Genomic DNA, 16,396 nt, shown 5'->3' with positions numbered 1-16,396 from the left:
CACCTGGTCAGCCTGTTATGGAAAGATTAGGTGTTCTTAATGTTTTGTCCACTCAGCGTAAATGTAATCATCAAGTACATGTAAAAACCAATAGATATAATCATGTCAGTATCCTTAAAGTCACAATCTATGATTCTGTGACGTAGAAGTCCGTCACTGGCCGCGGGCAGCATTTGGTTCTTTAACGCACACACATATTCATCACTCCTCCCTGCGCCATTATAAGAGGAGTTAACAATGTGGGTCGACACATTAATTAACTTCTGTCTTGGTGCATGCATTTCACACTTGTCAGTGTTCATATTTGAGAGATACAATAATTATTATACTTATCAATGTTGTGGATGAGCGCATTGTTTGTTTGTTCTGTTCCTCTCTCTCCATCTCTGTAGCTTCCGGGTATGCTGGAAAAGGACCCGAGCTAAGGGAATTGGGTTGGCTTTATAGTGCCTGTCCCAAATGGCTCATTAATGCATATGGGCATATTGAAAGATATTGTCAGTAGTGATGTAATGTTGTAAATGTTATGTTGTGATATTGTTTAAAACCGTGTTGCAATGTATATCCTTTAGTATGTTTAGTTCATGGAAAATGTAGGTTGGTATTGTTAATTGATTAATTAATTAGGGTTAATTGTTCTGAGGGGAGGGGCTAGCCCTACAAAAGGAGCCTCTCTTTCAGTCATGGAGAGGACATTTTGGATTGAGCTGTGGATGGGGCAGCATTGTTTTTAAGCTGTCCCATAAGGTAGACGTTGATGGCAGTACTGTTGTTTTTTGTTCCGGAATTCACTTGTAAATAAACACCTTTGCACAGAAGAACTTTTGCGGTTCCGCCATCTTTTTATTTTGATAGAGGTTAGGTTATCCAGTTTAGCCTTCTGGCCTACTCTACGTGACAGATTCCTACATCAACTTTTTACTTTTAAATTAATGATATAGGTAAACCAATTGGGTATAACTTATAAAAGCCTTGTGTTTTACTAATTTGTTTATAAACAATGTAACTGTTATCAAGCACTGTTAACTTCAAAATATAGTTAAAACTATAATTTTGATCACAGGGATAGACATTCCTTGCATCCATAGACCTGTCTATGAATTTGAGAGTGGTTACATTTATCCAGCCCCATCCCTAAACTGTTACCACAACAGGGAAGCAGGGTGAGGCTTTTTCATTCTTTGACCTACAGATTGCCCCTTTAAAGATCAATACCACGTTATTTCAGTCCACCAACAGTTCACCTAACTGTAACACACTACAGTACACTACAGTACACTACAGAACACTACAGTACACTATAGAACACTACAGAACACTACAGTACACTACAGTACACTACAGTACACTACAGAACACTACAGTACACTACAGAACACTACAGTACACTACAGAACACTACAGAACACTACAGTACACTACAGAACACTACAGAACACTACAGAACACTACAGTACACTACAGAACACTACAGTACACTACAGAACACTACAGAACACTACAGTACACTACAGTACACTACAGAACACTACAGTACACTACAGAACACTACAGTACAATACAGAACACTACAGAACACTACAGTACACTACAGTACACTACAGAACACTACAGAACACTACAGTACACTACAGAACACTACAGTACACTACAGTAACACTACAGAACACTACAGAACACTACAGTACACTACAGAACACTACAGTACACTACAGAACACTACAGTACACTACAGAACACTACAGAACACTACAGTACACTACAGAACACTACAGTACACTACAGAACACTACAGTACACTACAGAACACTACAGTACACTACAGTACACTACAGAACACTACAGAACACTACAGTACACTACAGAACACTACAGTACACTACAGAACACTACAGAACACTACAGTACACTACAGAACACTACAGTACACTACAGTACACTACAGAACACTACAGTACACTACAGAGATAATATTGAAAACAATCAACAACAAGGTTTGCTTTCACTTACTGATCAATACATTGATTATTTAAATCAGGGATGTCAAAATCATTCCACAGAGGGCCGAGTGTCTGCAGGTTTTTGGTTTCAATTAAGACATAGACTACCAGCTGAGGGGAGTTCCTTATTATTACTTATTACTTATTAGTGACCTTCATTTATCAATCAATTACAAGGGAGGAGCGAGAACCTGCAGACACGCGGCCCTCCGTGGAATGAGTTTAACACGTGGATGAAGTCATCACCATGTGAGAAACATGGGATCTGGTCAGTGGGAATGGCAGCACCATACTCCTGTACACTCTGAGATAAAAGGGTTCCAAAAAGGGTTCCACGGCTGTCCACATAGGAGAGCCCTTTGAAGAACCCTTTCTGGTTCCAGGTAGAACACCTTTCTACAGAGGGTTCTACATGGAACCCAAAAGGGTTCTACCTGGAACCAGAAAGGGTTCTTCAAAGGGTTCTCCTATGGGGACAGCCGTGGAACCCTTTTAGGTTCTAGATAGCACCTTTTTTCTGAGCATCGCTTATGCACTAAACTAGCCTAATGAATGACAGTGAAACTGGTGATGGGGCTGGGGGGTGAACTGAATGAGCATTTTCACCCTGTATCTGTCCTGATTTGTCCCGGCCGCTTTGGGCTGTGAAGCCGACTTCCATCATGATCTGATGAAAAAAACAGAAAGAGAAAATTGAGGGCGAATGAAAACTCACGCAAACCTCTGTCTCTCTCTCCTCCCCTCCTAAATGATTGTGGTCATCACATGATGACAGAGAGAGAGACCCTTTCCTTAATACTCCTGGTCCCTTTAAATAGCTGTGTGTCACTGTACATCCTCCAGCTTCAAAAATACCACCAAGCAACACAGAATGTCCAGGAACAACATCAAACAAGGTAGCTACCTCTAAGAACAAAGCCAGGCAGTGCATGCAGAGAGCAGAGAGCAGAGAGCAGAGAGCAGAGAGCAGGGAGCAGAGAGCAGGGAGCAGAGAGCAGAGAGCAGAGAGCAGGGAGCAGAGAGCAGGGAGCAGGGAGCAGAGAGCAGAGAGCAGGGAGCAGGGAGCAGAGAGCAGGGAGCAGAGAGCAGAGAGCAGAGAGCAGAGAGCAGAGAGCAGAGAGCAGGGAGCAGAGAGCAGAGAGCAGGGAGCAGGGAGCAGGGAGCAGAGAGCAGAGAGCAGAGAGCAGAGAGCAGAGAGCAGAGAGCAGAGAGCAGGGAGCAGAGAGCAGAGAGCAGAGAGCAGAGAGCAGAGAGCAGAGAGCAGAGAGCAGAGAGCAGAGAGCAGAGAGCAGAGAGCAGAGAGCAGAGAGCAGAGAGCAGAGAGCAGAGAGCAGGGAGCAGAGAGCAGAGAGCAGAGAGCAGAGAGCAGAGAGCAGAGAGCAGGAGCAGGGGAGCAGAGAGCAGAGAGCAGGGAGCAGGGAGCAGAGAGCAGGGAGCAGAGAGCAGGGAGCAGAGAGCAGGGAGCAGAGAGCAGGGAGCAGGGAGCAGAGAGCAGGGAGCAGAGAGCAGGGAGCAGGGAGCAGGGAGCAGGGAGCAGGGAGCAGGGAGCAGAGAGCAGAGAGCAGAGAGCAGGGAGCAGAGAGCAGGAGCAGGGAGCAGGGAGCAGGGAGCAGGGAGCAGAGAGCAGGGAGCAGGGAGCAGGGAGCAGGGAGCAGGGACCAGGGACCAGGGACCAGAGACCAGGGAACAGGGAGCAGGGAGCAGGGAGCAGGGAGCAGGGAGCAGAGGAGCAGAGAGCAGGGAGCAGGGAGCAGGGAGCAGGGAGCAGGGACCAGGGACCAGGGACCAGGGATCAGGGAGCAGGGACCAGGGACCAGGGACCAGGGACCAGGGACCAGGGACCAGGGACCAGGGACCAGGGTGAAGGGAGCAAGGACCAGGGAGCAGGGAGCAGGGACCAGGGACCAGGGACCAGGGTGAAGGGAGCAGCAGAGCAGGGACCAGGGACCAGGGACTGAGGAGCTATACATGCATGCCTCTGCCTGTGGAACTAGATTCTCTCCTTTGTTTACCAGCTCTTCTTCCCTTTCTCTTTTCCTCTTCCTCCCTCAACCAGTCAGTCACTATCCAGTGTCAGTGTTGTCTCTCTTCATCCTCTTCTCCTTCCATTCCTCTGTCAGTGTCAGTGTTGTATCTCTTCTCCTTCTACCCCTCTGTCAGTGTTCCCCTCTCCCTCCTGTCCTCATCTCTCTATCCTGCCCTTTCCTCCTTCTCATTGCTCTTCTCATTGTTCCCCTCTCCCTCTATATTTCCACCAGTTTGAGTGCTGCATCTGCCTTGTGAGACAGGATCCCATCCACACTTCTCTCTGTTCATATTCTCACTCTCTTTCTCTGCCAGTGTCAGTGCTGCTCCTGGCTGGTGAGAGGATCCTGTCCTCTCCCTCTATTGCCCTCCTCTCTCTCAACTCCTTCAACCTCCTCTCTATTTATCTCATCATCCTCATCCTCATCCTTCTCCCTCTCTCCCTCTCTCTTCCAGTGTGGGCTCTGCTCATGTTGGTGTGTGTGGAGCTGCGTGGCAGAGCGAGCGCGGCGCCCATCTGTGTCCACGGCCAGGCGGGGTGCCACTTCCTCTCCCTGGCAGACCTCTTTGACCGGGTCATCCAGTACAGTGCCAGGATGCACAGCATCTCCAGTGACCTGCACTCTGAATTCGTAAGTTACCTTATCTTTCTCTAGTATGCTCAGGGTTACGTCTCTCTTTCTTTCTTTCTCTCTCTGTATCTCTGTCACTAATGACACCGTCCGAGTCTCTTTCTCTCTTTCTCTCTCTGTATCTCTGTAACTAATGACACAGTCCGAGTCTCTTTCTCTCTTTCTCTCTCTGTATCTCTGTCACTAATGACACCGTCCGAGTCTCTTTCTCTCTCTCTCTCTGTATCTCTGTAACTAATGACACAGTCCGAGTCTCTTTCTCTCTTTCTCTCTCTGTATCTCTGTCACTAATGACACCGTCCGAGTCTCTTTCTCTCTTTCTCTCTCTGTATCTCTGTAACTAATGACACAGTCCGAGTCTCTTTCTCTCTTTCTCTCTCTGTATCTCTGTCACTAATGACACCGTCCGAGTCTCTTTCTCTCTTTCTCTCTCTGTATCTCTGTAACTAATGACACAGTCCTAGTCTCTTTCTCTCTCTCTCTCTCTGTCTGTCTCTGTCACTAATGACACAGTCCTGGTCTCTTTCTCTCTCTCTCTCTGTCTCTCTGTCACTAATGACACAGTCCTAGTCTCTTTCTCTCTCTCTCTCTGTCTCTCTGTCACTAATGACACAGTCCTAGTCTCTTTCTCTCTCTCTCTCTGTATCTCTGTTACTAATGACACAGTCCTAGTCTCTTTATCTCTCTCTCTCTGTGTATCTCTGTCACTAATGACACAGTCCTGGTCTCTTTCTCTCTCTCTCTCTGTCTCTCTGTCACTAATGACACAGTCCTAGTCTCTTTCTCTCTCTCTCTCTGTATCTCTGTTACTAATGACACAGTCCTGGTCTCTTTCTCTCTCTCTCTCTGTATCTCTGTCACTAATGACACAGTCCTAGTCTCTTTCTCTCTCTCTCTCTGTCTCTCTGTCACTAATGACACAGTCCTAGTCTCTTTCTCTCTCTCTCTCTGTATCTCTGTTACTAATGACACAGTCCTGGTCTCTTTCTCTCTCTCTCTCTGTCTGTCTCTGTCACTAATGACACAGTCCTGGTCTCTTTCTCTCTCTCTCTCTGTCTCTCTGTCACTAATGACACAGTCCTAGTCTCTTTATCTCTCTCTCTCCGTTGCTCTGTCACTAATGACACAGTCCTAGTCTCTTTCTCTCTCTCTCTGTATGTCTCTGTCACTAATTACACAGTCCTGGTCTCTCTCTATCTCTGTATGTCTCTGTCACTAATGACACAGTCCTAGTCTCTTTCTCTCTCTCTGTATGTCTCTGTCACTAATGACACAGTCCTGGTCTCTTTCTCTCTCTGTATCTCTGTCTCTCTGTCACTAATGACACAGTCTCTTTCTCTCTCTCTGTATCTCTGTCACTAATGACACAGTCCTAGTCTCTCTCTCTCTCTCTGTATGTCTGTCACTAATGACAGAACCCACTATAGCACTGTGTGGCTGTTGATGTGACATATTGGTTTGGGATAATCAGATGTATGAAAGAGGATTTTAAGATGGAAATCTTGACATTAAGAACAACAGTCTTTCAACATGTCATGTAGCAGATCATCAAATCAAAGTTTATTTGTTAAGTGCGCCGACCACAACAGGTATTTCACGCCTTACAGTGAAATGCTTACTTACAGGCTCTAACCAATAGTGCATAAAAGGTATTAGGTGAACAGGTAAGTAAAGAATTAAAAACAACAGTAAAAACACAGTGCAAAAACAGTAGCGAGGCTTTATACAGTAGTGAGGCTATATACAGTAGAGAGGCTATATACAGTAGTGAGGCTTTATACAGTAGAGAGGCTATATACAGTAGAGAGGCTATATACAGTAGTGAGGCTATATACAGTAGAGAGGCTATATACAGTAGAGAGGCTATATACAGTAGTGAGGCTTTATACAGTAGAGAGGCTATATACAGTAGAGAGGCTATATACAGTAGTGAGGCTATATACAGTAGAGAGGCTATATACAGTAGTGAGGCTTTATACAGTAGAGAGGCTATATACAGTAGAGAGGCTATATACAGTAGTGAGGCTTTATACAGTAGAGAGGCTATATACAGTAGAGAGGCTATATACAGTAGTGAGGCTATATACAGTAGAGAGGCTATATACAGTAGTGAGGCTTTATACAGTAGAGAGGCTATATACAGTAGAGAGGCTATATACAGTAGTGAGGCTATATACAGTAGAGAGGCTATATACAGTAGTGAGGCTTTATACAGTAGAGAGGCTATATACAGTAGAGAGGCTATATACAGTAGTGAGGCTATATACAGTAGAGAGGCTATATACAGTAGTGAGGCTTTATACAGTAGAGAGGCTATATACAGTAGAGAGGCTATATACAGTAGTGAGGCTATATACAGTAGAGAGGCTATATACAGTAGTGAGGCTTTATACAGTAGAGAGGCTATATACAGTAGAGAGGCTATATACAGTAGCGAGAACAGTCTATGACTGGGGTTGCTGGGTCTTTAACCATTTTTAGGGCCTTCCTCTGATACCGCCTGGTGTAGAGGTCCTGGATGGCAGGCAGCTTAGCCCCAGTGATGTACTGGGCTGTACGCACTACCCTCTGTAGTGCCTTGCGGTCAGAGGCCGAGCAATTGCCATATCAGGCAGTGATGCAACCAGCCAGAATGCTCTCGATGTTACAGCTATAGAATGTTTTGAGGATCTCAAATCAAATCATCAAATCAAATCAAATTGTATTTGTCACATACACATGGTTAGCAGATGTTAATGCGAGTGTAGCGAAATGCTTGTGCTTCTAGTTCCGACAATGCAGTGATAACCAACAAGTAATCTAACTAACAATTCCAAAACTACTGTCTTATACACAGTGTAAGGGGATAAGGAATATGTACATAAGGATATATGAATGAGTGATGGTACAGAGCAGCATACAGTAGATGGTATCGAGTACAGTATATACATATGAGATGAGTATGTAGACAAAGTAAACAAAGTGGCATAGTTAAAGTGGCTAGTGATACATGTATTACATAAGGATGCAGTCGATGATGTAGAGTACAGTATATACGTATGCATATGAGATGAATAATGTAGCATTGTTTAAAGTGGCTAGTGATATATTTACATAATTTCCCATCAATTCCCATTATTAAAGTGGCTGGAGTTGGGTCAGTGTCAGTGACAGTGTGTTGGCAGCAGCCACTCAATGTTAGTGGTGGCTGTTTAACAGTCTGATGGCCTTGAGATAGAAGCTGTTTTTCAGTCTCTCGGTCCCAGCTTTGATGCACCTGTACTGACCTCGCCTTCTGGATGATAGCGGGGTGAACAGGCAGTGGTTCGGGTGGTTGATGTCCTTGATGATCTTTATGGCCTTCCTGTAACATCGGGTGGTGTAGGTGTCCTGGAGGGCAGGTAGTTTGCACCCGGTGATGCGTTGTGCAGACCTCACTACCCTCTGGAGAGCCTTACGGTTGAGGGCGGAGCAGTTGCCGTACCAGGCGGTGATACAGCCCGCCAGGATGCTCTCGATTGTGCATCTGTAGAAGTTTGTGAGTGCTTTTGGTGACAAGCCGAATTTCTTCAGCCTGTCACCAAAAGCACTCACAAACTTCTACAGACTCAGGGCCCATGCCAAATCATTTTAGTTTCCTGTGGGGGAATAGGCTTTGTTGTGCCCTCTTCACAACATTCTTGGTGTGTTTGGACCATTCTAGTTTGTTGGTGAAGTGGTGACCAAGGAACTTGAAGCTCTCAACCTGCTCCACTACAGCCCCGTCAATGAGAATGGGGGCATACTCGGTCCTCCTTTTCCTGTAGTCCACAATCATCTCCTTAGTCTTGGTTATGTTGAGGGATAGGTAGTTATTCTGGCACCACCTGGCCAGGTCTCTGACCTCCTCCCTATAGGCAGTCTCGTCGTTGTCGGTGATCAGGCCTACCACTGTTGTGTCGTCTGCAAACTTAATTATGGTGTTGGAGTCGTGCCTGACCATGCAGTCATGAGTGAACAGGGAGTACAGGAGGGGACTGAACACGCACCCCTGGGGGGCTCCAGTGTTGAGGATCAGCGTGGCAGATGTGCTGCTACCTACCCTCAACACCTGGGGTCGGCCCGTCAAGAAGTCCAGGATCCAGTTGCAGAGGGAGGTATTTAGTCCCAGGATCCTTAGCTTAGTGATGAGCTTTGAGGGTACTATGGTGTTTAATGCCAAGGTAAGAGAGCAGTCTATTGCCAAGATAAGACAGCAGTCTATTGCCAAGGTAAGACAGCAGTCTATTGTCAAGGTAAGACAGCAGTCTATTGTCAAGGTAAGAGATCAGTCTATTGTCAAGGTAAGACAGCAGTCTATTGTCAAGGTAAGACAGCAGTCTATTGTCAAGGTAAGACAGCAGTCTATTGCCAAGGTAAGACAGCAGTCTATTGCCAAGATAAGACAGCAGTCTATTGTCAAGGTAAGACAGCAGTCTATTGCCAAGGTAAGACAGCAGTCTATCGCCAAGGTAAGAGAGCAGTCTATTGCCAAGATAAGACAGCAGTCTATTGTCAAGGTAAGACAGCAGTCTATTGCCAAGGTAAGACAGCAGTCTATTGTCAAGGTAAGATAGCAGTCTATTATAATTTTGTTATTTGGGTGAACTATCCCTTTAAAGGTTCTACAAGCTTTTTGTTTCTTTGCTTTCGAAGGCTTTGCTCTTCAGAGATGCAGCTCCTTTGACTCTCTGACCTTTTGCTTTCTACCTACGTCTTCCCTGTCAACTCAATTCCTCTTTCTCTCCTTTCTTCTTCCCTCCTTCAGGAGCAATATGTTCTGCCAAGCAGAAATCATATTGGCAGGATAAACCGCCACTGCCATACAGCCACCATACTAACCCCTAATGGCAAAGAGAATGCACAGAGACTGGCTGTGAGTCTTAGAACTCTGTTTAATCAACTATTGTTTACCATGGTACTACCCCTCTCTGCTTCCTGTAGTAACCTTGTGTGTTCCCTGAGAGTACTACCCCTCTCTGTTTCCTGTAGTAACCTTGTCTGTTCCCTGATGGTACTACCCCTCTCTGTTTCCTGTAGTAACCTTGTCTGTTCCGTGAGAGTACTACCCCTCTCTGCTTCCTGTAGTAACCTTGTCTGTTCCCTGAGAGTACTACCCCTCTCTGCTTCCTGTAGTAACCTTGTCTGTTCCCTGATGGTACTACCCCTCTCTACTTCCTGTAGTAACCTTGTCTTTTCCCTGAGAGTACTACCCCTCTCTGCTTCCTGTAGTAACCTTGTCTGTTCCCTGATGGTACTACCCCTCTATACTTCCTGTAGTAACCTTGTCTGTTCCCTGATGGTACTACCCCTCTCTGCTTCCTGTAGTAACCTTGTCTGTTCCCTGATGGTACTACCCCTCTCTACTTCCTGTAGTAACCTTGTCTGTTCCCTGATGGTACTACCCCTCTCTGTTTCCTGTAGTAACCTTGTCTGTTCCCTGATGGTACTACCCCTCTCTGCTTCCTGTAGTAACCTTGTCTGTTCCCTGATGGTACTACCCCTCTCTGCTTCCTGTAGTAACCTTGTCTGTTCCCTGATGGTACTACCCCTCTCTGCTTCCTGTAGTAACCTTGTCTGTTCCCTGATGGTACTTGTCTGTTCCTGATGGTACTACCCCTCTCTGTTTCCTGTAGTAACCTTGTCTGTTCCCTGATGGTACTACCCCTCTCTGCTTCCTGTAGTAACCTTGTCTGTTCCCTGATGGTACTACCCCTCTCTGCTTTCCTGTAGTAACCTTGTCTGTTCCCTGATGGTACTACCCCTCTCTGCTTCCTGTAGTAACCTTGTCTGTCTCCAGATGTAGACTGCTTCTATGTCTTTGCTTGTGTCTGTCTTCTCTCTTTCAACACTCAATAACCAACTCTACAAGAACATACAATTATACTCGCTCTCGCTCTCTATCCTCAGAGAGAGGAGTTAACAGAGGTGATTCTGAAGCTGCTGGTAGCATGGAAGGATCCTCTGTGGCAGTTCCACCAGAACATGGTTCACCAGGATGACTTCAACAACTTCAGCTCCAACAAAGCACTGGAGATGAGCTACATGGTGCACGAGCTCCGCAAGGGAGTCGAGAAGGTGGCTGATAAGGTAAGAGAAAGACGGGGGAGAAGATGGCTGATAGGGTAAGAGGAAGATGGGGGGAGAAGGTGGCTGATAGGGTAAGAGGAAGACGGGGGGAGAAGGTGGCTGATAGGGTAAGTGGAAGATGGGGGGAGAAGGTGGCTGATAGGGTAAGAGGAAGATGGGGGGAGAAGGTGGCTGATAGGGTAAGAGGAAGACGGGGGAGAAGGTGGCTGATAGGGTAAGTGGAAGACGGGGGAGATAGTGGCTGATAGGGTAAGAGGAAGACGGGGGAGAAGGTGGCTGATAGGGTAAGAGGAAGACGGGGGAGAAGGTGGCTGATAGGGTAAGAGGAAGACGGGGGGAGAAGGTGGCTGATAGGGTAAGAGGAAGACGGGGGGAGAAGGTGGCTGATAGGGTAAGAGGAAGACGGGGGAGAAGGTGGCTGATAGGGTAAGAGGAAGACGGGGGAGAAGGTGGCTGATAGGGTAAGAGGAAGACGGGGGAGAAGGTGGCTGATAGGGTAAGTGGAAGACTGATAGGGTAGATAGTGGCTGATAGGGTAAGAGGAAGACGGGGGAGAAGGTGGCTGATAGGGTAAGTGGAAGACGGGGGGAGGGTAGTGGCTGATAGGGTAAGAGGAAGATAAGTGAAGGTGGCTGATAGGTTAAGAGTAAGATGGAGGGAGAAGGTGGCTGATAGGGCAAGAGGAAGATGGGGGGAGAAGGTGGCTGATAGGGTATGGGACGGTTGAGCTAGCATAGGCTAATGCGATTAGCATGAGGTTCTAAGTATCAAGAAAATTTCACAGGACATAGACATATCTGATATTGGCAGAAAGCTTAAATTCTTGTTAATCTAACTGTCGAATTTACAGTAGCTAATACACTAAAATAATACCATGCTATTGTTTGAGGAGAGTGCACAGTTATGAACATGAAAAGTTATTAATAAACCAATTAAGCACATTTGGGCAGTCTTGATACAACATTTTGAACATAAATGCAATGGTTCATTGGATCAGTCGGGGCGGCAGGGTAGCCTAGTGGTTAGAGCGTTGGGCTAGTAATCAAAAGGTTTCAAGTTCAAATCTCCGAGCTGACAAGGTACAAATCTGTCGTTCTGCCCCTGAACAAGGCAGTTAACCCACTGTTCCTAGGCCATCATTGAAAATAGGAATTTGTTCTTAACTGACTTGCCTGGTTAAATAAAAGTCTAAAACTTTGCGTAAACACTGATACCATCTAGTGACCAACATCTAAATAGTGCCTGGACTGGTAAAATGCATTTCAAAGATGATGGTACAAAAAAATGCATGTTATTTTCTTTGTACTATCTTTTACCAGATCTAATGTGTTATATTCTACTACATTCATTTCACATTTACACAAACTTCAAAGTGTTTCCTTTCAAATGGTATCAAGAATATGAATGTCCTTGCTTCAGGTCCTGAGCTACCGGCAGTATGTCATTTTAGGCAAAAAAAAAAATTAAAAGGGGCGGATCCTTCTACGTAAACATTTCTACTTGACTGAGGCTCAATTCTAGAAAATAATCATCACTTGAATCCATCATTACTATTTGTTAAGATGATTATGTTAAACATTGCCTATGGTTTTATGTAAGAGTTATAATGTTTAATGTCTCATAGATGACGAAGTGTGTATGACACTGAATGAATCACAGAGATGGGGGGAGAAAGACAGAGACAGAGACAGAGAGAGAGAGAGAGAGAGAGAGAAAGACAGACAGACAGACAGACAGACAGACAGACAGACAGACAGACAGACAGACAGACAGACAGACAGAGAGAGAGAGAGAGAGAGAGAGACAGACAGACAGACAGACAGACAGACAGACAGACAGACAGACAGACAGACAGACAGACAGACAGACAGGCAGACAGACAGAGAGAGAGAGAGAGAGAGTGAGAAAGACAGACAGACAGACAGCGTTTCTTTTTCTTCGAGATCAGATGCCAACCAGGATGTTACTAGACAATCCTCGCTCTGCTACTGGTTTGGCATGTGATAACTCACGAGAGAAGGAACACACACACACCTCATGTTGCAATATGTGCAGAAAGTAAAATTCCTTGTCTCTAACAATCCACTGGCTGTGTCCCTCCCTCTCAGATGCAGCACCTGGGGATGATCAGTAACTCCCTGAGTGGCCTGTCCTCCCCTGAGGCCTTGGACCCCTCGTCAGACACCAGTGGAGAGGCCCAGGCCATGAGCGACCACGACCTACTCTACTGCTTCAGACGGGACTCCAACAAGGTCCAGAACTACCTGAAGATCCTCAAGTGCAGAATCGTACCTGAGAACGGATGCTGAGATGTGAAGACAAGACAAGAGGCGTGACATTCACAAGCTACCGTGTCAATCAAGGAAATCAAGGACACATCATGAATAGACACGATGATAAGACCGAGGGAAGAGACTGGGACTGTGGCACTTTCCTCCTCCTGACAAGTCCAACGATAACTTCCACCATCGACAATGTCTTAATGTCTTCTATGTACTGTATTTATGTCATGTCACAGAGAAATATAGTACAGATGTAAGATCTTAATCTGATCACCCTGTTGCAGGAGAACTTTCCTGCAATGCAGTCCATTTTAAACATGTAGTGTATTTGAGGTTTCAAAAAGGCTTCTGAAGTTCATCATTTTCACTTTGAAATTTCAGACTTGATTTTCCCCAACGACAAATGTGTCAAGCCATACAAATAATATCATGAATTATAATCCACGTAATAATTCACATTTACTTTGCTGCAGGATTATTATCCTGCTGTAGAAAACCGGCTCAAATTAAATCCTACACCTGTATGTAACTTATCTTGATGATGAAAACTTGAATTTTCTCTCAGAGTTTGGGGGGCAGAGACACTGGTGTAGGATATCATAAATACTGCCATGACCATATCACCTTTAGGTTTAGAGTACATGCATGTTTCATATAATGAATCCATTTCATGTTTTAAATGTACATTTTCAAGAGGGAGATGGGCTGTAACTCAGAAAGAAATTCATGGAAATGAACTAATATGTTGTTTGTTTTATATTTCTAAGACCAACTAGACATGAAATGTTCTTTAAAATAAATACATTGTGACAAAATCAGAACTCTATTGTGATTGATTGTGTGTGTGTGTGTGTGTGTGTGTGTGTGTGTGTGTGTGTGTGTGTGTGTGTGTGTGTGTGTGTGTGTGTGTGTGTGTGTGTGTGTGTGTGTGTGTGTGTGTGTGTGTGTGTGTGCGTGTGTGTGTGTGTGTGTGTGTGTGTGTGTGTGTGTGTGCGTGCGTGCGTGCGTGCGTGTGTGTGTGTGCATGAGGTTTACTGGGTTTGACGTACCAAGACAGACAGATGAGAGAGTTAGCCTTGAGCATATTATAGTGAAAAGAGAGTCCTATAGCAGCTTGATCCCTAGTGACATTGTGTAGACTGATGTTGACACCACCACTGAGTCAGTGACGAATGCAGATGCCAACCAGGATGTCACTAGACAATCCTCGCTCTGCTACTGGGTTGGCATGTGATAACTCACGAGAGAAGGCACACACACACACACACACACACACACACACACACACACACACACACCTCATAATGCAAAACAGTTGAAGTCGGAAGTTTACATACACCTTAGCCAAATAAATCTAATCTCAGTTTTTCACAATTTCAGTTCCCTGTCATAGGTCAGTTAGAATCACCACTTCATTTTAAGAATGTGAAATGTCAGAATAAGAGCAGAGAGAATGATTTATTTCAGATTTTAATTATTTCATCCAATTCCCAGTGGGTCAGAAGTTTACATACACTCAATTAGTATTTGTTAGCATTGCCTTTAAATTGTTTAACTTGGGTAAAACGTTTTGGGTAGCCTACTACAAGCTTCCCACAATAAGTTGGGTGAATTTTGGCCCATTCCTCCTGACAAAGCTGGTGGAACTGAGCCAGGTTTGTAGGCCTCCTTGCTCACATACGCTTTTTCAGTTCTGCCCACAAATTTTCTATAGGATTGAGGTCAGGGCTTTGTGATGGCCACTCCAATACCTTGACTTTGTTGTCCTTAATAAGCCATTTTGCCACAACTTTGGAAGTATGCTTGGGGTCATTGCCCATTTGGAAGACCCATTTGCGACCATCAGTCAGCTTTAACTTCCTGACTGATGTCTTGAGATGTTGCTTCAATATATCCACATAATTTCCCTGCCTCATGATGTCATCTATTTTGTGAAGTGCACCAGTCCCTCCTGCAGCAAAGCACCCCCACAACATGATGCTGCCACCCCTGTGCTTCACGTTTGGGATGGTGTCAGAAGCTTCTAAAGCCATGACATAATTTTCTGGAATTTTCCAAGCTTTAAACTTCTGACCCACAGGAATTGTGATACAGTGAATTATAAGTGAAATAATCTGTCTGTTAACAATTGCTGGAAAAATTACTTGTGTCATGCACGAAGTAGATATCCTAACTGACTTGCCAAAACTAGATTGTTACCAAGAAATTTGTGGAGTGGTTGAAAAACAAGTTTTAATGACTCCAACCTAAGTATGTATGTATGTAAACTTCTGACTTCAACTGTATGTACAGAAAGTAAAATTCCTTGTCTCTAACTATCCACTGTCTGTGTCCCTCCCTCTCAGATGCAGCACCTGGGGATGATCAGTAACTCCCTGAGTGGCCTGTCCTCCCCTGAGGCCTTGGACCCCTCGTCAGACACCAGTGGAGAGGCCCAGGCCATGAGCGACCACGACCTACTCTACTGCTTCAGACGGGACTCCAACAAGGTCCAGAACTACCTGAAGATCCTCAAGTGCAGAATCGTACCTGAGAACGGATGCTGAGATGTGAAGACAAGACAAGAGGCGTGACATTCACAAGCTACCGTGTCAATCAAGGAAATCAAGGACACATCATGAATAGACACGATGATAAGACCGAGGGAAGAGACTGGGACTGTGGCACTTTCCTCCTCCTGACAAGTCCAACGATAACTTCCACCAGCGACAATGTCTTAATGTCTTCTATGTACTGTATTTATGTCATGTCACAGAGAAATATAGTACAGATGTAAGATCTTAATCTGATCACCCTGTTGCAGGAAATGTAGTGTATTTGAGGGTACTGGAGGACTGGAGTTGAGAACCACTGGCCAAAGGAATCTGCTAAGTGTCATGGATGCAGGCTTTTACTCCAGCCGATGCTGCAACAAACTCAGTCTAACTAATGAAATGTTGATTGAAGACTATGATTGGTTAAATAGTTGAATCAGATGTACTAACACTTTGTCTTCTGTGGATCAGATTGAACACCCCCTGGCAGAGGCAAAGAATGGATTAAAGGACAAGTTCCCTTTTTTGAAACAATCTGTATTTTGGATGGCATGTTATAGTATCGTCCAGACACTCTTTGACTTTGAGAAATGTCTCTAAACAGCGATAGACATCCTCATGCTTGTTCTGCAGTTGGAGGGGCACAGATAAAACATGAACAAAGGCTCAATAAACACCCAAATACATGACATTGTGTCATTCCAAACTTTATCTGCAACTTTATGTTCCATTCTGTTGGACTTGAGCGAAACTTCTCCTTCTAGCCAGAGCTTGCGCACACTGAAAAGGTTAGAGCGCTACAAGGAGAAATATCGCTGGAAGCCAACAGAATGGAG

At 45.1% G+C, this 16,396-nt stretch overlaps 1 protein-coding gene across 2 annotated transcripts; it reads left to right on the top strand.

Annotated features, from left to right (window-relative positions):
- Window positions 1-4,408: 4,408 nt before the first annotated feature.
- prl2 (prolactin 2) lies at window positions 4,409-15,718 on the top strand. 2 transcript variants are annotated; one of them, XM_052503478.1, is made up of 4 exons: window positions 4,409-4,657; window positions 9,423-9,530; window positions 10,565-10,744; window positions 15,372-15,718. In XM_052503478.1, exons 1-4 carry the CDS (start codon window positions 4,496-4,498, stop codon window positions 15,570-15,572), a joined length of 651 nt encoding a protein of 216 aa, XP_052359438.1. In that variant the 5' UTR covers window positions 4,409-4,495; the 3' UTR covers window positions 15,573-15,718. The 2 variants fall into 2 exon arrangements, with proteins under 2 accessions (XP_052359438.1, XP_052359437.1); XM_052503477.1 differs by lacking the exon at window positions 15,372-15,718 and adding an exon at window positions 12,853-13,211.
- Window positions 15,719-16,396: the final 678 nt, after the last annotated feature.

Source organism: Oncorhynchus keta, unplaced genomic scaffold (genome assembly GCF_023373465.1).
Source record: "Oncorhynchus keta strain PuntledgeMale-10-30-2019 unplaced genomic scaffold, Oket_V2 Un_contig_17384_pilon_pilon, whole genome shotgun sequence".
NCBI classification, from domain to species: domain Eukaryota; kingdom Metazoa; phylum Chordata; class Actinopteri; order Salmoniformes; family Salmonidae; genus Oncorhynchus; species Oncorhynchus keta.
Note: the sequence above shows the minus strand (reverse complement) of the source record. Positions and strands in the feature narration are given on the sequence as shown.